The sequence below is a fragment of the Apodemus sylvaticus genome, chromosome 15, assembly GCF_947179515.1.
Source record: "Apodemus sylvaticus chromosome 15, mApoSyl1.1, whole genome shotgun sequence".
Lineage (NCBI taxonomy): Eukaryota > Metazoa > Chordata > Mammalia > Rodentia > Muridae > Apodemus > Apodemus sylvaticus.
In genome coordinates, this window is record NC_067486.1 from 73,157,399 (window position 1) to 73,179,409 (window position 22,011).

At 39.2% G+C, this 22,011-nt stretch overlaps 1 protein-coding gene across 4 annotated transcripts in view; it reads right to left on the bottom strand.

Annotated features, from left to right (window-relative positions):
- Ccdc50 (coiled-coil domain containing 50) overlaps window positions 1-22,011 on the bottom strand; it is a 53,841-nt gene that overhangs the window by 12,094 nt on the left and 19,736 nt on the right. The window contains exons 5-10 of one of the 4 annotated variants that reach the window (XM_052157801.1): window positions 14,808-14,925; window positions 9,961-10,485; window positions 4,496-4,626; window positions 3,802-3,846; window positions 3,612-3,716; window positions 1,826-1,902 (exon numbers count right to left, since the gene is read on the bottom strand). In XM_052157801.1, the coding sequence (XP_052013761.1) occupies window positions 1,826-1,902; window positions 3,612-3,716; window positions 3,802-3,846; window positions 4,496-4,626; window positions 9,961-10,485; window positions 14,808-14,925 (1,001 nt within the window). The remainder of the gene's footprint in view (window positions 1-1,825; window positions 1,903-3,611; window positions 3,717-3,801; window positions 3,847-4,495; window positions 4,627-9,960; window positions 10,486-14,807; window positions 14,926-22,011) is intronic. The other 3 variants (XM_052157802.1, XM_052157803.1, XM_052157804.1) reach the window with 3 other exon arrangements.

Below are 22,011 nucleotides of genomic sequence, written 5' to 3' on the forward strand. Positions count from 1 at the left end.
TCATGCATACAAGTCAGGCTGTCTCCAGAGTGCAGTGACTTTAATGCATGTTAGATAAGAATTACAAGCCAAGATTTATTAATTCAGAGCTTTTGAAATAGTGTCTTTTCTTTCTTGTTTTAGTCTCTCCTTGAGACCTTCCTCAACTTCCCGACTGCAAGGATCAATGTCCATGCACCACAATACCCAGGTTCCGTAGTGTTGGGATCAAACCCAGGCTTCTCTCCTGCTAGGTAACACAGACTGAGTATAGTCCAGCTTTTAGTTGCTCCTTTACACTAATTTTAATGGATATATAGAAACATCAAGATCGATATACTTACAAGGTAGCATAATTCAATACACATGTATGTTGTCTAACATGCAAACCTGATTAGATATACCTACATCTCTTTTACTTTTTATTGTATTTCATGTGTGTGCATATGGGTGTTTTGCTTGCATGTTTGTCTATGAAAAACATATATGCAGTGCCCTGGGACTGGAGTTACACACAGTCAAGCTGCCATGCGGGTGCTGGGTCCATTCCCTGCTCTCCTCCAAGAGTTCTTTTTCCTGTCTACCGTCCCCTTTGCCTCTGAGAGGGTACGGTGCCCCCCACATATCCACTCTCCTTCACTCCCCACCTCCTTGCATTCCTTTTCCCTGGAGCATCACAGCTCTACAGGATTAAGTACATCCGCCCCCACTGGGGTCAGATAAGGCAGTCCTCTGCTGCATAAGTGCCACGGGCCACGGGCCACGGGCCCATCCATGTATGCTCTTTGTTTGGTGGCTTAGTCTCTGGGAGCAAGGTGTATTTAATGTTTCTGTGTGTATGAGTATTTGCCTACAAGTATGTGAACCTCTTGCATACTTGGAGCTGTCAGAAGCCAGAACAGAGCACCAGGTCCCCTGGACCTGAAGTTCTAGATCACAGAGAGCCACCATGCAGACGGTGGGAGACTGAAGTCAAGTCCTCTGTGAGCTGCAGCCATCTCTCTAGCACCCACCCATTCTTTATAGTGAAAACTTTCAATACACTCTCCTCTAGGGTTTTGAAATGTGCAAATCATATCTTATTCACAGTCTGCCTCCTGCTAAATACCGGTTTCTTGTTCCTATTTAACTATAGGTTAATTTCCATGGATAGAACATCCCCTATTCCCCTCCTCTTTTTTCTCAATACAATCCTTCTGTGTTTAAGCCTTCTTGTTATATTTTAATCAAACATTTTGGAAAGACAATATAAATAATACAGAAAATAGAATTTTCTTCTCTAGACTCAACTGTTGACTAGTAAAGGTTCTTCAACACTATGACTGTACGTCAGGAAGAACACTGAGCACAGTCAGCTACTAGGTACAGTGAGACTGAGTCTACAAGAAAGCAATTAATTGTATACACACACACACATGGACACACACACGGACACATACATACGGACACACACATACGGACACAGACAAACACAGGTATGCACCTAAATGTTCTTATCCAGTGAGCTATGTTCTCAGCCACAGCAAACACTTAAAATCTGCGATTTTAATTTGGAAATTAGTTAATCTCATCTCTTTCTAGCTGAGGGTACAAACTTCTTAAATTCCGAGAAGCAGACTTAACAGAGGAATCTCTCCTTTTATATCCCAGTGTCTATTATAAATATTCCTTACATGACTATTGCCAATCTAAGATCTGAATAGGGTTTAAAAATAACCCTTTGACACTTGAAACTAACAACTGCAGATTTTTAGCTCGCACTGGAAGAAGTCTTCTCAGACAACTGACACTGTCCTCACTAACACAAAGCTAACTTCCTCATTGTCTTTTTCAGGAGTAATCTTACCGTGACGGCCTGTCAATCTTGGAACGGTGTGTTTCATCACCCTCTTTTGACTTAGAGTAGGCTGACTTTGCTTTTGACTGTGGACAGAAAAACAAACACCAAACAAAAGGAAAGAAAAAGTTTATAAAACATCTACACACCAGCAAGCCTTCCTTTAGGGATTTCCAGCTACATTTAGCTAAATAAAATATTTCTGCATACAATTATTAAAGTCAGAAATTGAGACACAATGGTTTGGTACAATCTGCTGGCTAATCAAATGAGTGGGACACACACACACACACACGCACATGCAAATATACATACACACACACACATACACACATACACACACACACACACACACACACACACACACACGTCGTGAACCTCACAGTCATGTGCAGACACAATAAGTAACAAAGGTGCTGCAAGCTGACCGGATCAAGAAAACAACGTGGATGAAATATGGATTTGAGCTCTTAAGCTCTTCTCTGTGTATCCAACTTAGGGCAAAGGCTTTCCAGCCAGCCACCATAACACATTTCAAGTAAAATTTCTAAGAAAAGATTTATACCAATAGCAGTTACAGAACCTAAGACCTGCAAAAGGGGGATACTTCCTAGCAGATGGTCCTGTTCTTTGATTTATAATTTGTAAAAAGTAAAGTATCTTTTCTTGGATAAAAAATATAAGCATCTATGGCTTCTTTTATGTAACAGAACATTTGGGGATGCTTAACCAAAATGAAATATGTTAGAACACATTCTGAATTGTAAAGAGTGGACTGAAGAGATAGAATTAACATGCAAATAATACTTCCATTCGTTTTAAGACAGATACTTAGCAACTAAGCACAGGAAAAGGGCTAAGTGACATTATCAGCAGTTTTGAGGTATTTTACCTCACAATAATTACTGAAGCTATGAGGCAGGACCAGACACCTAGGAAAGGAATATGCAGAGAACAGTACAGAGCCAAGGCGTGTCATGTGTCCGTACTCTAGGCTACATGTTCCCAAGCTAGTACCAACTCTGCTTCCCAGAGTCTTACTGCCTGAATCCACTTCCTCTGTGTATGCTCTTCCACACTACTTGGCTTTGCATTTTCTGTCCATCAGTTTTCTTACTTTAGTGACCCCCTGCCTCTGCTTCTTCAGTATATCCTATCATTGTACACCAACACAACCAGTTGTCTTCCTCTCACATTCAGGAAAAGAGACCTTTTCACACAAATACTGATTGTCAAATTTAACTTGCAACCAGTGTACATAACAATTAGATTGATAGTAGAAAAATAATGTGCAACCATGTCTGATTAACAAGGGGAAGATAAACGTCGTAGGTCCTGCACAAGTGTTGTTGTACTGAGACATAAGCAATGGGTGCTAGGGACATGCATTCCCTTGTCAGTCGCCATCTATGAAAACAAGAGAGCGGTGTCTGGGGCGGGAGGGGGGCAGGGCAATGTAGGCACAACGTGAGAGCAGAGCAAGTGCAGGCCAAGGGACAGCTCTGAAAGCAGGTAAGCTGGCTGCAGCCTTTTGCAATAGAACTAGATAAAACCAGATTCCTGAAGTCTGAGTCAGTCTGACAATGACTAGAATGTGCTTTGCAAACTTCAAAGTATAAATTCAATGACATGTTTCATTGTGAAACAACCATGACACATTAGTCATACATGCAATGCATATATTATTACATACCAAAAGACTTTCAGAGCTTATCCTGAAAGCAGAACCCTGTTTTCACCTCTCATTTTATTGTTGATTTAAAAATAAAGCAAAACAAAAAAGTCCCCATACTACCTTGCATTCAGGGTCATGTTTCCTTTTGTCCAAAGATGACTTTTCTCGCTCTTTGGCTTTTTTGTAAGCTTTTTTTTCTTCAGCCATCAGAAGTCGAGCAATTTCCTAAGCAAGACACGGGCAATGTCATTAATTGCAGACTTGAGGTTGTTTCTCACAACGTAGGGAAACCTTATTAATGTGAACTGACCTCATCCTGGGCAACCTGAGCTGCTCTCACGTCCACATGAGTAGCCTGTGAATCAAAAACGCAACAAATAACTGGAATTATTCTGTGCTGTCCATTTAAAATATCTTATATGAAATAAATTGGAATTTGGAACCAGTTGTAGTTGAATCCTTGTCACCAGAATAGAAGGGCTTTGCAACCTACTCAACAGCATATTTTTAGAGAACCACCAGAACGTATCAGTGCAGAAATCAGGATATGGAGTTCTGCTGCTCAAGCTTTAGCAGTCCCCACAACCAGATGTAGAAGGCCTCCTTATGCACTAAGCTACATTCCTACCAGCTAAGTGAGGCTGCTTCCTGAAACTGCAGATAAGGCCAAACCCTGGGAAGACTATTTTCCCAAATCAAAGAAACTCAAAATGGTTTAATTTACAAATCAGTCACAGGAAAAGATTAATAATCCCAATAATGGAAGCTGCCACTTTGAATAATGTACTCAAAGTATTTATTTTCAATAGCAGATAACCAAAACTACAGCGGATAAAGGAGACTATTCTGCTCTGCTTCCCCGGCTTGATCCTCCCCACCCCCGAAAAGACACAAGTTACAGAGTGCTACTGAGGGAACCGTAATGCCTACAGTGGAACACTGTAGTGTTTATTACAAAACTGAATTATGCTTCAACTCCTACAGCCCTTTGTTTGAACTTTTACCTTTAATGTACCCACCAAAAGTTCTTCCTCTTGTAATTTCCGGGCAATTTCAGCATCATACCACTCCTGGTCCCTGTGGCTCCCTCGTGCTGGAGTAGAGACAGCTTCTTTTATTCCTCGTGGCTTCATTCCTAGAAAAAAAACTCAATTCAATAAGGTAACTGGGCCTGTTTTCTAAAAAGATGATAATATTAGGAAAAAGACATTCTCCCGTAACACTGACTACTGAGGACGATGCCTCATGTGTGTAGATGGTACCATGAAGTACATTTGAAATAAATATTTCCTGGGCATCAAATGGTAATATGCACAATTCAAACATTTTAACAACGTTACTTCCCCAAATCTGCATGGTAGAAACATTTCTCATATAGTTTTCAACATCAGAAAGTCATACAAGAATCAAGAACCAAAGTGAGTCTATAAAACAGGAACTGAAAGAAAAACAAAGGCATTGAAAATGAGTATTCACAGAAAAGAAGATTCCAGAATCAGAGTTTAATGAGGCTAAGTAAACAAATAGAACAGCTCCCTCTGGGTTTGTCTAGCCTGCACATCTTCCTGCAGAGCAGTCAGGGCCATCGACAAGTGTGGTGAAAATCTGTCAAAAATGGTCCTGCTCACTCTCTGATACGAAAAAATCATTTGCTCTAGATCTTTCCCACAGCTTTGACCCATTTGCTAATGACATTACAAACTTTTAGGAAAAACAAAACATATAGGAAATGCAATGACCTTAGAATTGTATCCTCCAGAGAAAAAGGCTACCTACCAATCATGCTTTGTTATTCGCAATGTTTTAGGAACACATACAATTCTATACATTTCAAATAAGCCAAAAGTTGATATAACTTCAAAATTGTGGATAGCTTCCTTTGCATGCTTTTATAAGTTACAATTAGTCAACAGGATAAATATATTGCCCTCAGAAACAACAAAACATTTTAACGGAACCCATAGTTCCGGTACCTAGTAAAACATCAGTAAACAAACACCAAATAGACACCTGACTTATTCTAAAGAGCTCTCTCTCTGCACTACTGTTCGGAGCCCCTCCCCACCTCCCCGTACCTATGAGAATCACTTCTGAGGGCTTGAATATTAAGACACTGTCCCTAAGACCATATGTTCTAGCTTGTGTAGGATGAGTGAGCCCTTGCCTTGGGCATATATTTTAAGCCTTTCAAGTGGTTTCTTATCTTCAAGAAACATAGAATTACTGGCTTGGTATGCCATCAACATAAGCATATATTAAAATAACAGCTAGCAAAAATACCTCAAAATTTGTTTTCAAATCTATTACCACATATACATAAATGAAAAAAGTAGAGAATTTAGTTTATCTTATCAAATCTATTTTTATAGACAGTCTACTTAACATTGTGGTAAACTTAAAATATGGACTCATCTATATCTCATCTATACCTTATCTACATGTATGCATCTTATCATAATGAAGAGAAAGTTTATCTTTTTAAACTCACACGTCCAAGGCCCTGACTACACAGTTTCCCACAAATCACCCCTAGTGGTACGGAATCCTACACTGGTCTGTCCTGATTTACAATAGATTTCTGACTGGTCTGGGATAATCTCAAGAACATGCAATTGGGTAAATACACTTGTCTGAATTATGATTTGCATGAGCATATTTAGAAAGACATATCTGCGTAGGGCCCTTGGCCCTGGGTAATGTCTGTGAAGGAAAATTGTTTTACCACACTCCTACAAGAGGGAGGAGTGTAGTGAGCGGCCTAAAGCCCTGCTGAGGATGACAGATTCCACCTCTGAGATTCCACCTAGTGAAATGGTACAGGAGCAGACACTCAGCTTTCAAGACAAGCAACATTTTTTTTTTTTTCCCGAGACAGGGTTTCTCTGTGTAGCCCTGGCTGTCCTGGACTCCCTCTGTAGACCAGGCTGGCCTCCAACTCAGAAATCCAATCTGCCTGCCTCTGTAACCCAAATGTTGGTTAAAGGTGTGCGCCACCACTGCCCCACCTAAAACAATCAACATTTTCCACAAGTAGGTTCTTCTATTCTATGCAATAAAATTAACTGACAGTATTTCACTTAAAATTCTAATAAAGATGTATTCAAATGTATAAACAGTCTAGTCTAAGTTGACAGGATTATAAGATTATAACTACTATAAGCTTAGAAAGAATAAATACAATTCATTAACAGAAGTCATAATTTAACATAATAGCTCTCTCAGGCTCAAGTACATAAGTGAGGACAGCTCACTCAGATATTTGCACATTGCTGACATTTGCAATTCTCATTTCTTAGAAACTTTAAAGTCATGGCAGGTCTCTACAATATGATATTCTACACACCTGAAGTGACAAAAAAATTTCTATACAGTGCATTGGAAAGCCAGCATTATAAAAGCAGACGTAAATGGACATTGTGCCACTCTAAATAGAATCTGGGAACTACTTTTAAGTAGATGAGCCACACCTTAGCTGGTTCCTTCTCTCTCTCCATGTCCCTCCTTCTTCCCTTATTATTTTAGTGTGCCACTGCAGATGACCTTGCTGGGTAAGTATACCCTAAGTAACATCTCCCGTTTCTAGAGTTATCCTGTTTCTTACCTATTCTGCTAATATCCTGCAGTCAGGGAACACAAAGACTTCCCAAAAGAAACACAAATGAACTAGTCTCTTTAAGTAAAATTTAAAATAGTATGATAAATGGAAGCAGAGAGCTCACTAGACAGGGTCTTGTTACATAATCCAAGCTGTCCTAGAACTCACTGCGTAGACCAGGATGGCCTTTCAATCACAAAGAGCCTCCTTTTTCTGTTTTCCAAGTACTGGAAATAGATGAGGTGTGCACCACTACTGTGACTGAAGGGAAACTAAAATACTATTATGGAAGATAAATTTACAATAAATATGAAGTAAAATGTAACTGATTGGTATTTTAGTATTGTGTATGTATGCATATTTTAAAGGAGCAGATAACATTTAGGGCACATTAGAGTGTACCTGGGCTGGAGTTTATAGCAGGAAGGCTCTGGAAGGTGAGAAGTTAGTCTGTGTAACCAATGTCACAGACATGCAGCACACTGAGCTCCTCTCAAAGTCAGACCGTTTGAACTGTTTGATGGAACGTCAATCTATCCTTACTTTAATTTAGCAATTTCATTTTCATCTGATTTCTTACACACCTGTTCTACAAATGCTCTTGGGCTCAAGATGTTGTCTGTCATCCTGCTAAGTTTATTCATCGTTAGCTGAAATAGAATCTGGCAAATGTTTAAGACTCTGTTTTTAACAGCAAGAACTGACACCAATTCCTAATTATGATTTCTTAATGTTATCTCATGATTGCGCCAATAAGGTCAAAAATCAAACCCCGAAAAGGACCTGGGAAGGCTGCAGTCTGAAGCATGTGTGAAGTGAAGTGCACCATACGGTGCACACAGTAATCCTTCAGGAGCTATGTTCACTGTTCTCTAGACCCTGTGGTAACAGAGCAAATACTTACAACTCCAGCACTAGGGACTCTAGTCAGTGCTTAATTCAGGTGCCCGAATCTGCTTGGAAACCCTAGCGCATAAGTAAATGCACTAAAGGTTAGCTGGCCTTTCAAGCAAGCACACTCAGGTTCACAGAATCTGAATGGATTATCACGTCTCCTCCCCTACCCTACAAGTGTAATCTAGCAACAGTTTAACTTTCCTATAAGCCCACTCAGGACTCCCGCATACTCCCTCTAGTCTCCCAGTTCTTTGTTCTTACCTCCCTAACATGGTACATCAAATATGAAAATGTTTATGTACACATCTTTAAATATATCCATCTGCCTCTGAAGCTTAGACACTGACATAAAGCTCAAAGCAACAATATATATGGTATTCGGTATAACTTGCTAAACTACAATTTAATTTTTCTTAAAAGCAAGTCCTTTTAATGTGAAATATGATAAGAAAGCCCACAGAGTCTAATGAATATGCAACCTAGAAACTAGTTTTTCAATCACAAGTAAAGTTTGATTTGACCATGGCAGATCCTCCTTTATACTTCTGTTACCATCTTTCCATCTCTGTAAAACTTAGTAAACATTGACTGAAACAAGACTGATGAATGTTACACCTACTAAAATTACATACGTCATGGTATCACAACAGTGTTATAGCCACAAGTAAAACCTTCCCTCAGTGTGTCCCAGGCAGCACAAAGTGAACCTCCTGTATCGATGATGCACTACAGATCTAACCATCAGATGTGCCCACAACTTAAGAGTTATTTCCTATATACAAGTAATTTCTTCTCTTTTAAACTTTGTGCTTTTTAACTTTACTTTTTGTATGTAAAAATAGGATATAAAAGTATGCATGTGTGCGGCTGTGCACTGTGTTAGTAATGTGTGTGTGTGCGCGCGCGTGCGTGCATGCATGTGTATGTGTGTGTGTGTGTGTGTGTGTGTGTGTGTGTGTGTGTGTAAGACTCCAGCAGTTATCTGGTGTTGTTTTTTTTCCTTTTCTTTTCTTGTTTTTTGTTTGTTTGGTTTAGTTTTAGTTTTAGTTTTAGTTTTAGTTGTTGTTGTTACCTCTCAATTTTATACACTGAAGCTAGGCCAAATTCAGAACCAACCATTTCTGGCTAGGGTAACTATCCAGCTTGTTCCAGGAATCCTCTTTGTCTCCTGAGTACAGGGACTGCAGGCTACCTGACTTTTTTATTGGTTCAAGAGATTTACAGTCAGGTTTCCATACCCATGTAGGAAGTGCTTCATCCACATAGCAACCTCCTAGCCCTTACCTTCCTCATCTCTTTACAGGTATTGATAGCTTGTATATCTTGGCACTCAGAACAACTGTAGAGTTAAGAGTGCATATTCAAACAAACATTAACTGAAAACAATGATCTTAAGCTTTTATTACATTATTACTTCTAGGTTTAAAAATCTTCCAAACTCACCCAGAACTTTCAAGTCTTAGAAAGTACCCTGTGCTAGCTTTCTCCTCCCCAAATGTCCCTGATAGAGATGAACTCAATGTCCCTTCTCTGACATTGCTCTAAAAGACAGCCTAGGTGACATCTCACTCCCAGGTGAGACACTGAGAGACCAAGAGGATATAGTACTTCTGGTTGCACTAGAACTACACTAGACAAACACATGAGTCAACTACCACCACATCTTCCTGGTTCATTTAGATAAAACCAAACAGCCTAGAGGTTTCAATGCAGAATGAGAGTATCTGATGCAAACAATGGCTAGTACCTGGGCTGGGCACTCTTCAATGTGGCCCAGGAGAACCCCTAAGAACTCAGCATGCTCATACTGGAGACAGTACAGGTATTTCCTTCTTCCTACAGACCTAAGATCAAACCTCTTGTGCCAAGATTCATTTTAAGGACAGAAGTTCAAAGTGAATAGAGCCAAAGGCTGCTTAAGATGCTTCTTAAACTGACTGCTTTAGATACAGGACTTCCCACAGGGCAATCCATTACCTGCTACATGGTGGTGGTGAAGTTCTTTATCCTCTGAGAAGGGAGAAGTCCTGGGCCTATGTCTCCTTTCTCTGTGGTCACCTTGCCCAAGGTCCCTCCCATACACAATTTCCTTACAGTGAAGTCCTGTTTTCTGTGAAGACTTGGGTGAAAGTCTGTCATGGTGTCGAGACTGCTTTTCCCAACTCCGAGATCCAGAGCTACAGTTAGCTTCCCAGTCTTCAGAGCCAATGCTCAGAAATACCTCCCCACTGATCTTCGGAAGTGGAGATTTCCATAGCCTCTCCTGAGCAGACAGCTTTCTATCCTGCTGCTCGCAGGCAGTGTGGGCATCGTCCCTCGCTCTGCCCCGGCCAGCAGAAGGCAGGGACTTCTCTGATGGACGGTGTTCCTCCAGTTCCTCCACGTTCTCCCGTTGATGCCTTGGCTTCTGCTTCTGCTTTACAGTCTTCCCATCACTTTGGAGTTTACAAAACTTTGAGTGTCCAGAACCCAGCTCCCTGTCCCTCCTCGACCTTGACTGGTCTGAGTGGAGGTAGAGGGTATAAAAATAAACATGGATGACTTAATGAGACTATAAATTTATTACACAGGGAGTTGGGACCCAATACTAATATATATTTTAGGTGAATAAAATTGCTTTGAAACTTTTACAGAGGAATACTGGAATGGTCCATGCATATATAGCCAAAAGGTAAAAAGCAAAGCATACGTGAAATAATCTGAATCTAAAAGAATCTGATCATGATTAAGAGCTTAGCATGTTCATATTTGCCAATAATAAAATGATGGACAACAATCCTACTTTATAAAGCCAATGAATAAGTTCTAACAGAGGCTGTGAAGATTTGTAAAACAGTGGTTTTATTGTGTTTTTAAGTGGGATGAGATCACATCATCACTGAAATGAGAGTAAAGACAGAGGACAAAGCTCCTGACTGCTGATTAGTTCAAAATGGCTCGCTGATCTCCCCCGTGTCCCAGACAGTTCTGGGACAGCCTACATTATAGCTGAGTGGAGAAGGAGAACAGAGTGGAGGAAATTGTTAGGAAGTAAATGACTTGTCATACTGGAGCTGATTTTGCTCCTTATTTTAGTTGAATCTTAACAAGGAAAAAACTAAAAGAAGAATGCCATATGGCATACATGAGCAGGGGTCATCTTCCAAATATATTCCAAAATACTCATCCTGTCTTCTATGTCTAAAAATAAGTATAAACTATAAATACAAGTCTCTAGTTTAAAAAACAAAATAGCCCACCATATACATAGGCTTGTATAGGATCGTATCAGGCCCAAGTATATTATAAAAACAAGAAAAGAAATTAATAAGCACTTTGCAAGGCCATAGTAATTTTAACATTTCTAAAGCATTTAACTACACTTCCGAAACAATAAAAACAAATTCTTTTTCCATGAAAAGATGCTCAGATAACTAAGCTGTTCCTTGCTATAAGCAATCACTTGCTAAACTTGGAAACAACTTCCATAAGTAGGCGGACTTAAGGGGGTTTGTTGGGCTGGGTTGTTTGACTCTAATATAAAGAAAAGAATATAAAAATATTGTTATTGATATAAAAAAGGAAAATATGCACTAAATTCAACACATAAAATAACTTCCACTCAAAACCTCAGTCTCTTTTACACTTCCTAAAGAAAAGGAAATTTCCTTCCAAGACAGGTCTAGAATAAAATTTGTTCCCTTCATCAGATATTTATAAAAGGATTTCCCCAGAGTTCACAGTCCAATTTGTACTTGACATAAAAATAAGTGAGATGTAGAAGTTTCTACAATAAAAACATGTTCTTTTAATGTTCATTAACTCTGTCTTCACAACAGATAAAGATTTAATTGACTATTGCAAAGAATGACGTGGTTTATCATGTCTGTACCAGTTTATGGAACTGTGTGGGTGGGTTCATCATTAAGCTCAGAGCAAAACCAAAGATTTTTATTTAAACATAAATTTATGAGACTGTGATTTATGTTTAATTTCTCCTGAACAGGGATTGATAGTAGCCTTATTTTCTATAGTTTACCTAACACAGCGTCTTTGAATCCAGTGTAGAGGAGACCATAGTTGAGGATTCTACCCAATCCTTCCAACCCCTTCTTGTTGGAGAGAGAGACTTGGATGTTCTTGAGAAAAAGTTATCTGGCAAATAATATTCATGTCTTCCTTGGCAATCTGTGTGTGATGTGTATGGCACACACACACACAAACTGCCTTCTTAGTGTGTGTCTCTGTGTTTCTCATCCAAAGGAAGTCTGTGTTTAAACAGTATGTATATCCATATGTATACATGTATATGTGTGTTTATATATGTACATATATTACACTTTAAATAAACTTTTAAAAATTAAGTCATTCATTAAATCACATTATTTGATCTTTTCAAAATCTATGTAAGAAATATTTTAATAATTTCATTTTACCAATAAGAAAAATGCTAGAAGTCAAACTACAAATTTTCCTAAGAAACTGAAATGATAATCTTCACAAGCTAGTGGTGCATAAGAGACAGTCACAAATATGAACATGACACAAGGCAAGTGGCTCTGAAGAAAAACATGGATTCACAAATGAATAATTTGTGCTATTTTTCTATAAACATCTCACAAATGTTTTGATAATTTCAAATTTATAATCTATAGCTGATCATTTTTAAGATTAATTAAAGCTTATGCACAGCAAAGGCTGAAAGGGCAAGCATACTGATACACGATTATTATATAATTAAGGCAAAAATCAGATTTAAAAAAACAAAAAGGCAGACTCTGAGAATTGATCGACTGATTGTGTGTTGGGAAAGAATCCTTATGTAAAGCACATGAGGACAGCTTTGTAAAGGTGAGATGAACAGCATACTCCCTACAGAAGTCAGCTTGCTCTAACTCAAAGGCAATAAATGAGAACTACAGAGTAAAAGTCCCACATTATAGCTGAGCCAACAGAAATAACAGTGTCTATACAAGCTCAGAGTAGCCAACATTTCCCATTCCTTAATACTCCTAATAACTTGAAACAAGCACTTATTCCACTCTCTACAAACTTATAAAAGTAACTAAAATAAATATAATTTTAGGGATCCTGGGAAACAAACAAACAAAAACAAGAAAACAAAAAACCATAAAACCAAAACCAAAAATCACAAAATGTTTAAATAGTCTCCTGTTCTAACGTTTCTTCAAGATACCTGTACTATAATCCAAATACACAGGTTTGATCCAAATACCAAATTGAAATATCACCTCAAGTTAGTATTAGGGTTTTAATACAAGGACCTAAAAATGGACATTTTAGTTGGCTAATGTTTTTTAGACTTTTAAAAAAGAGGGGCTGAAAAGATGACTCAAGTGGTAAAGAACACTCCTCCAGAGGACCCAGGTTTGATGCCAAGCACCCACGGGTGGCTCAAAACCATCCATAAATCTAGTTCCAGGGGCTCTGACACCTTCTCCTGGCCTCCACGGGCACATGCAGTACACAGACATACTTGAAGACAAAACACCAATACACATAAAATATAAAAATTTGAATAATTTTTGTTACATTGAACATGCGTCAAGAGCAAATTTAAAAATTAAACAACCACTAAAATTCTGCATTTAAGATTTGATTTGACACTAGAGAATAATAAATTACTTTATACCTCATGGATCCTATTATATAAAACATTGGTAATAATCTTTCTTTGTATAAGATGCAATATATAATTTTAGAAGAAAAATGAGTATAATAAATATAGCAATTTAAAAAAAAGAGTTGAGCTTATGGAGGAGGAAATCAAAATCAAGCCACTTCCCAAACAGGCCAGAGGTGACTGCTAGTTACAATCTTGTTAGGAAAAAAAATTGGGGTGGGAGCTACAATAATCTTATCACACACACACACACACACACACACACACACACACACACACACACACACTGCCTTCTGCCTATTAAAGGCAAAGGCACAGTTTCTTTTATGTGATAGAATTTTTTAAAAGCAGGTGATAACTGGCTTTCTAAACCCTCTAGGATCAATGATCTAAAAATTTTTACTCTCTATGCTGTCTTTAGTTTTGTTCACTGGTATCTCTGCAAGTATAAACTTCAAACTGAAACTCAAAAATCAATTCCATATGAAGCTAGAAGAAATTTCCTTCATTTGGTAAATATCTGAGAGTGCTGAACTCGTTTTAGGTTTGCAAATGTTCTGTTCCCAACACACTTTGAAGAGGACCAGCACTCCTGCAGAGCCTCCACCACCACAATGACAAGCAGGCACTAACATGGGACTCCAGAGGACGTTCTTTTCCTCTGGATCATTCTATGTGGTAATCAAGCAGCAGAAGAATCAAGACCATGAGTAAACAGTGGATCTCCTAGTTTGGTACTGCAGGTCATCAGAGGAAGGAAAGGGCGAAGAAAGCTTTTACCCAGTGACTGATGCATGACACACCTTCTGTACTCAAACAGCACTGCTGAGACTTCTTTGAGGAAAACAGTACCTCCAGAGCCACACCCACCATTTTCTCTACAAGATTTTCACTTAGGAAGTGGTACAACTCTACAATGGCCTTATCACATAGCAGTGCATACATGTTACAAAGCCATGGTCAAGTTCTAAGTCAAAAAGAGGACGGTCATAAATAAGGAATAGAGTCACTCGATAAAATAAAATAAAATATAAATTTTATAATCAAATAGAGCATTGCCATAAATTTAAACTGCACTCAGGGCCTGAGGATAAAAGATATGCCTCCAAAACCCTCAGCTGATTTATGGACCAAATGAAAAGGGAGTTCTATAGCTGAAGCTAAGGACAGAGAAGGTCACACTAAAGGCATTGGCTGTTACCTCCATCCTCATAATAGTAGTTATCTCCAAAAGCACTGCCCCCAGAAAACTCTGGAGTATGTTTCTTCCTCTTTTTCTCTTCCTGTAGTTCCTTCTCTTGCAAAAGACGTGCTATGTCCTACAAAAATAAAATAGAGGAGAAAACAGTATCATCAGAGAATGAACAAGGATGACACAGTGAAACTAGACTCCCCTGTCAGCTCTCCTCTGCTGACTAAGGTTCTTCTGACCTCCATGCATTCATCAAATGATATTCAGATGCTGGGCAAAAGCAAGAGTCTAATGTAGAAAAGCAAGCTGGGCTTTATCTTCAGGGTCTGTGGTCTGTACTATTGAAAGAGATGGAGGATTACTAGCAGTTCTGCTCCAGGTAGGGGTATTCTGTCAATAAAAGCTCCATAGAACAACATGAAGACTTGTATGCTCATGGTGCACTTTTCTGCAGAGAGGTTCCACAAAGCCCATCAGGTTCTTAAAGACTCAGACAAGGCAAAAATCTCACCAAACAAGTGATAGTAAAAACATGAATAACTTGAGAGAGTTCTTTATAATACAGGATAAACATAATGTTCAGAGCTTAGTGGTGCACATTTAAAGCAAAAAATAAACCCAACTTTCATCATCTGAACTTTTCTGGATGTGTCAAAAAAGACTGTAAAACTTGAAATAACGCATTAAAAGAATCATGAATCATAATTCTTTCACATATGCAAAGAAACAGATGCTAATGCCAGGAAATAAAATTAAAAATGACTGTAACACAGGCATTTTATCACTCATTAATATAATGTTATAAATATGACAATACGGATGTCAATGTCCAGTTTCAAAAATTAAATGTTATTAACACATGCTTTTTAACCAACTTAGAAACACACACACACACACACACACACACACACAGAGAGACCTGAGAAAGCTTTATAATTTACTTAAACTCTCAGATTATATAATGCCAGACACAAGAACAAGGACACATAAAATACCACAGGTCAGAGTGAGGAGGAAAGGAAAAGAAGAAAATCCTATTCTATACTTTTCCATACAGGAAACTCTACTTGTACTGCACTGATAAGAAGCTGCTCCTTTGGTGATTGTGTTCTCTGTCCAGTTCAATCCAGACTTTCTAGAAGGGACATTATGAGACTAATAGTAACTACTCAAATTTCTTCATGTTCCAATTAAGCTCGATATAATAAAAAGTGCAAACTAATCAACCTTAAGGTCAAATATTTCTGACAACTTAGCAATTATCTGAGTCAATCCTCAGGTAGCAGTGTGCCAGAACTGTTTCCTTGAGATCTTACTAGGTACTGATTTGCACAAGCCAAGAAGAGAGAGGGTGTGGAGGATACCTTGTAACACCCCAGTCCCCAAACTCTCCAGCTATCAAAACCTTTTCCCAAGTTCCTCTACTGCTGATTAGAGAAGAAGAAAGACTCACGAAGGGGTTTCCTAAACACTGCAAAGGTCATTTTCCTAAGTGATGTGCTTTACAACATTTAAGCACAAATGTTGCTTCTAAGAACTGAAGAAAAGAATACAAAAAAAAAAAAAAACTAGTCAGGCCCAACTGACAGGAACCACTATTTAATTACACTCTGTACATTTTTCCTTGCTTTGCTGGTTTCAAGTTCAATCCTTGTAGTCACAGTCTACTCCTTGAAAAACAGAAGAAGAATCACGACCGCCTTTACAGCAGCACGGGCTGGGAAATCCAGTGAGAGATGAGAATACAACAAGTACACCAAATGGTTTCCTTTCTTCTAAGCTCTCATAGATTCAAGGGGGTTAAGAATAAAAAGGAAGAAAACAGACTCAATGGGAGTTGCCACTGCACCACAGGTCACAGGTCCAAAGAGAGCTCTCCTTCTGCCTTCCAGCTCCACGGCAGCCTGAGGCACTCCTGCAGGTAAGTAAAGACACAGAGCTTTTCTCTGAAAGGAGCTCCACGCAGCTAGTATTAGTCACTGAACTCAACTGCCAATCAACTGATCACTCTTGACTGGAACAAACTTCTGATCCTCAGCCCCCTTCCTGTTAACATATAATCCAAAACAGATTACACCGTCTCAGCAGATCCTCCAAACAAACTGAAATAAAGCACTCGGTCTGAAACATGCACTACAGTTAACTCTGTAAAATGAGCACTGATGTCAGGCAGTGGCGGCACACGCCTTTAATCCCAGTGCTTGGGAGGCAGAGGCAGGCGGATTCCTGGTCTACAGAGTGGATTCTAGGACAGACAGGGCTACACAGAGAAACCCTGTCTTAGGGGAAAAAACAAGCAAACAAACAAAACCAATAAAATAATAAACACTGAAGGCTGAGGGTATAACTCAGTGGAAAAGTATCCCTAGCATACTCAAGGCTCTGAGTTCAATTACCAGTATTTCTCCCCAAAATTACAGAAAGAAAGAAAGAAAGAAAGAAAGAAAGAAAGAAAGAAAGAAAGAAAGAAAGAAAGAAAGAAAGAAAGAAAGAAAGAAAGAAAGAAAGAAGGAAAGAAAGAAAAAAAGAAAGAAAGAAGGAAGGAAGGAAGGAAGGAAGGAAGGAAGGAAGGAAGGAAGGAAGGAAGGAAGGAAGGAAGGAAGGAAGGAAGGAAGGAAGGAAGGAGACTTGACATGCCATGGTTAGCTGATATCACAGGAGGCCTGCCTTTTTTTTTTTCTGGATAGAAATGGAAGAGGAGTGGAGGTGGGGGGGTAGAGCAATGGGGACTGGGAGGAGAAGAGGGAGCTGAAGGACACAAGGAAACACATATACAAATTTTCTTGAAGGGGACAAACATGCTCTGGACAGTAGAGAATACCAATACAAGGCCGGATCCTTAACCTCATCGAGCAGGTGGGAATGCACAGGAGAACAAGGCAGAGCATGGTGGCTCACTATTGTAGGACAGCCACTAACAAGCAGCCCTCAGACCTTCCCCCGGGGGGAGGGGGGGGGGCGGACACCACTCTACTGAATCACAGGGCCATGCAATGTAGGGAAATTTCACACTACACAAAGTTTTCACTTCTGTCTTACAATTCATAATAGGTTTTCAAAGAAAGAAAATTTTAAGTTAAAAATGAAATATGAGCTTTGCATGACTGTCAGTAATGGGGGTGAACAGGGTATCAAAACCACTCAATTGGATTGCTACTCTGCTCTACTATTAGTGTTTAATAAGTGAATACCTAATTTAGGGGGACTGTCAAAGTACGTATAATATCAAGAGTTACCCTATAACGCCAGGAGAAATAGGAAAGACTATAGGTATAAAGTGGCAAAATCACTAGGATAAAATGAGGAGGGCTTTATCTACTAGAAAACTCCCTCCCCCTGCCTCACTGATGCATATATACACAGTAGTTTAAAGATAGAAACACAGCAAAAATTGTACTAACACAATCTACAGCTATTTGAGCTGGTCTCAAAATAATAAACTTACATAAATATAATTTTGTGGAATTGTAATACCCTGACAGTGCTACAAATAAGCACAACTCACAGTGGATTTGTTTGATTATGAATCAGTTACTAAGTTTATTTCTTAACAGTTCATGGTCCAGATGGTTCAGACTGCAAGACCAGAAACATGATAGAGTTAGCCATACTAATATTTATATAAGAAAACTTTCCTAAAATAGCCTCACATCACATGCATATTTTAAATATACAAAATATAGTATGCCTTTGTACACACAGATAAACACAAGCACAGATACAAACATAGATGTCATGAACATGTCATTATAAGAATTTAAGTTAACTAAATATACATTCTTTGGATTTACTTTAAAAACATTAATGAATGCCTATATTGTGGTCAGAGGGATATACACTAAAATGGAATCAACCCAGAAGTCTTCCTCTCAAATCCTACCAGTATAGTACAACAAAAAGCTCCAAGCTGCTCCAGTGGGCACCTAGAGACAATTTTAACTAATGTATTTAAGACACTACATAAAAGAGTTTTGTTTGTTTTTAAACAGAAAAGAAATAGCAGGACTGTGGAGTGAGGAAGAGTATGGAGAAGAAGGAGGAGGAAGGAGAGGGGATATAGGGAAGAAGGAAAAGGAGGGAGGTGGGATGGGGACTAGAATCATGCTAAGCAGGCAGGCTCCTGTCCTTTCTACATCTGTCTCTGCACAATGGCCCTGCTTCCTCACATCTGCTCTCTTAACACATCCAATGGGAGCTATAGCCAACACTGTAATAGCTGAAAATGTCCATTTGCCTACACAAAGCTGTATACTTCTGTCTCATGAACAGCAGTCTGAAAAGTATCTCTGACCCAAGAAGAAAGGCTTTGATCTTTATTTTGGGGTGGGGGTGGGGCAGGGTAGAGGTGGGTGTAAGAGGATAAACTCAGGAGAGTTGACACAGAGTCTCCAAAGATTTAGGTGAAAATGCAAAGAGTAGTTTCTCACAGCTATACTACTAAAAAAATGAACTAAGCAGACTCCACAGGAAGAACAAGGAGAGGAGACGGGAAAGGAAGAGAACACAGCTCATTAGTAACCAGGAGTGCTTTACCAAAATCAGGCCAGAGACATAGGGATATCACTCTGCTTCTGAGGAACACAGATCCAGCCTTCAGCAACAATAAAGTAACTTCAGTCACTTGCTACTAATAACAGCAGTCACTCACACTATTCTCATGAAGAAACATCTTTTACAGCAGCCATCCTGATATAACTAAGGCATGAGTTTGAGCAGATAAAAATTTGAAGAAAGTTTCTATGGGCCAATCGTAACAGCTTAGTTGCTAAAATCTCCCTGACTGTGTTTCTCAGTCCACTTATCATTCTACTAGGGAAAGGGAAAGGGCCCAGATAGGTCAACACAGTAAAGGACAAGGAAAAAAAAGAACAAAAAAACCTTTAAATCGCACCATATTGGAGCACACTTAAGTTATTTAATTTTCCTCTAATTATGTATATATATAGTATAGAAAAGAAGTAGAAAAACCAGCCAGCCAAAGCAAACAGAAAAGCACATATCAACATCACAAGTTCTGAAGGTCTTTTATATACTGTCTTGCTGAATCCCAACCACAGCCTCCCACTTGCAGAGATAAAGGGAACTAACATGCCTTGGCATTTTGGAACCTAACACAAATTTAACTGAAAAGGTATAAATGAAACAGCTAAAAAGCTAAAATTTAGGCCTGATCATCCAAACTCTAAATCACACAATCAGATAGTGTACATAATACATATGTCAGAACTAAATAGCACAAAATTTCTCTAGTATCTTATTGTAATTTGGAATAAGTCATTATTTAACGTTTACTTTCATTTTTTGCAAAATGGGATTAATTACTGCCTTGTTTATTTGAACCCAGAGACCTAAAATCTAGTGTTTGATTTCTCTTTCTATCTTGTGTTTTCCTGAATTGAAGTAGGATCAGGGAAGACAAGTCGAGTTTACAAGATTTCAATCCATCTGTTAAATTACAAACAGAAGCTTCCTGTCTAGAGAGTATAATTACTTCTTTCAGCCTGGTTTCATCCCAGGAGAACATTTACTATAGAGAAGCAAAACTTGCTATAGTAAGAAAAGGTCTCTTGTGACACTAAAACGGGGCATCGGAAGTCAGCTTTAATTCTTGTCATAACTATCAGATAATCATGATTTATTTCTTTAACAAACAGCTAAATACACTCAGATATCTCACATTCATTGGTAACTAAACTCTTAAGAAGCAAAGATGGTTCTGTGCATATAGGCTAATTTACTAATAATAACCCTCATTTATGACACATGCCAATTAGTGTAGAACAATCCCACTTTACATGATTTGGCATTACCCCCTGTAGCTATGAAAGGTGTCCCTGGAGTGACCAATCATTTTCTTTTCTTTTTTTTGGGGGGGGGTGGTTTTTGATTTTGTGAGACGGGGTTTCTCTGTATAGCCCTGGATGTCCTGGAACTCACTCTGTAGACCAGGCTGGCCTTGAATTCAGAAATCTGCCTGCCTCTGCCTCCCAAGTGCTGGGATTAAAGGCGTGTGCCACCACTGCCAGGCTGACCAATCATTTTCTACAGTGCTATAAATCAATACAATGAGCACCAAAGCCTACTTCATGAAAAGAGTGGTTCTGCTGCTAAGGTCTGGTTCCCAAATTGGTTCTTGATTTGTCAGTAAAGAAGGCCATGGGCCAACTGTTGTGTAGAAGGTAAAGCTGTGACTTCTGGGTCCCAGGAAGAAAAGGCAGAGGAAGGAGAGAGGGTAGTTTTATGCTATGCTTTGGAGGAAGAAGACATGTGAGGTCTGGAGGGTCTGGGGAAGGGGGGCTAGGGCCAATAGTCTTTGCTACAGGTGGGTGGCCAAGGATATTTGGCAGGGGCTGGGTGGGACTAGCCTCTGAAGTTTAGGGCAGGTGAAGAGAAGGAGATAATAAATTAGTAAGGGCACACTTTTCCAGGCAAGGGATAGTAAAACCCAACAATTGTGCCTAGAAGGCAAGTTGTAAAGTAACAAACTGTGTGTGTGTGTGTGTGTGTGTGTCTTTTATCTGTGAATTCAAGGGTCTCCTTCCCAGAGAAAAGGCAGGTAGGACAAAAGGGAAGCTGGGAGGGGCTGGCGGCAGGTGGGTCTCATAGCAAAAGGCGGTAGCTTTTAAAACTATGAGCAATAATTTTGAAAGAAGGCAGAGAAATAAAATCCTCAGTACAGTACAGAATATTGCATATACATAACACAACAGCAAACATCTATGAAGTTATCATCTCATAATCAAATTAACCGTATTCACTTCAGCTTTAAGAACAAACGGTCAAAGGCTATAAGAATCAAAGCCACTAGCCAGCATATAAGATGGTGAGACTCCTGCCAGCTCCTGAGTCCTCCCCAGAACTTAGTCATCACTCTAGCCTGAGTCCTACTCTAGGCTTGCTCTCAAAGCTGAACCCAGATGTAAAGGCCTTCAGCCAGCTGGAGAATGCTCTCTCTCAGCAATTCAATTCCTCTGAGCCTCAGATTGTGGCCACATGTGAGGCCTTTGTGGATGTAACTATTTAAGGCCATATAGACTGAGACATGCTCCTTGAACTAATCATGAGTTTCTTCCATATGGCAATGAGACAGAGGTGGACATTAGCAGCTATGGCATAGCTCCCCAGAGAAGCTGGCAATCTGATCTTAGACTTTCTGCTTCTGAGAATGCTTTCACATCCTGTGAGGCCATCATGGCAGAGATAACATACGTCT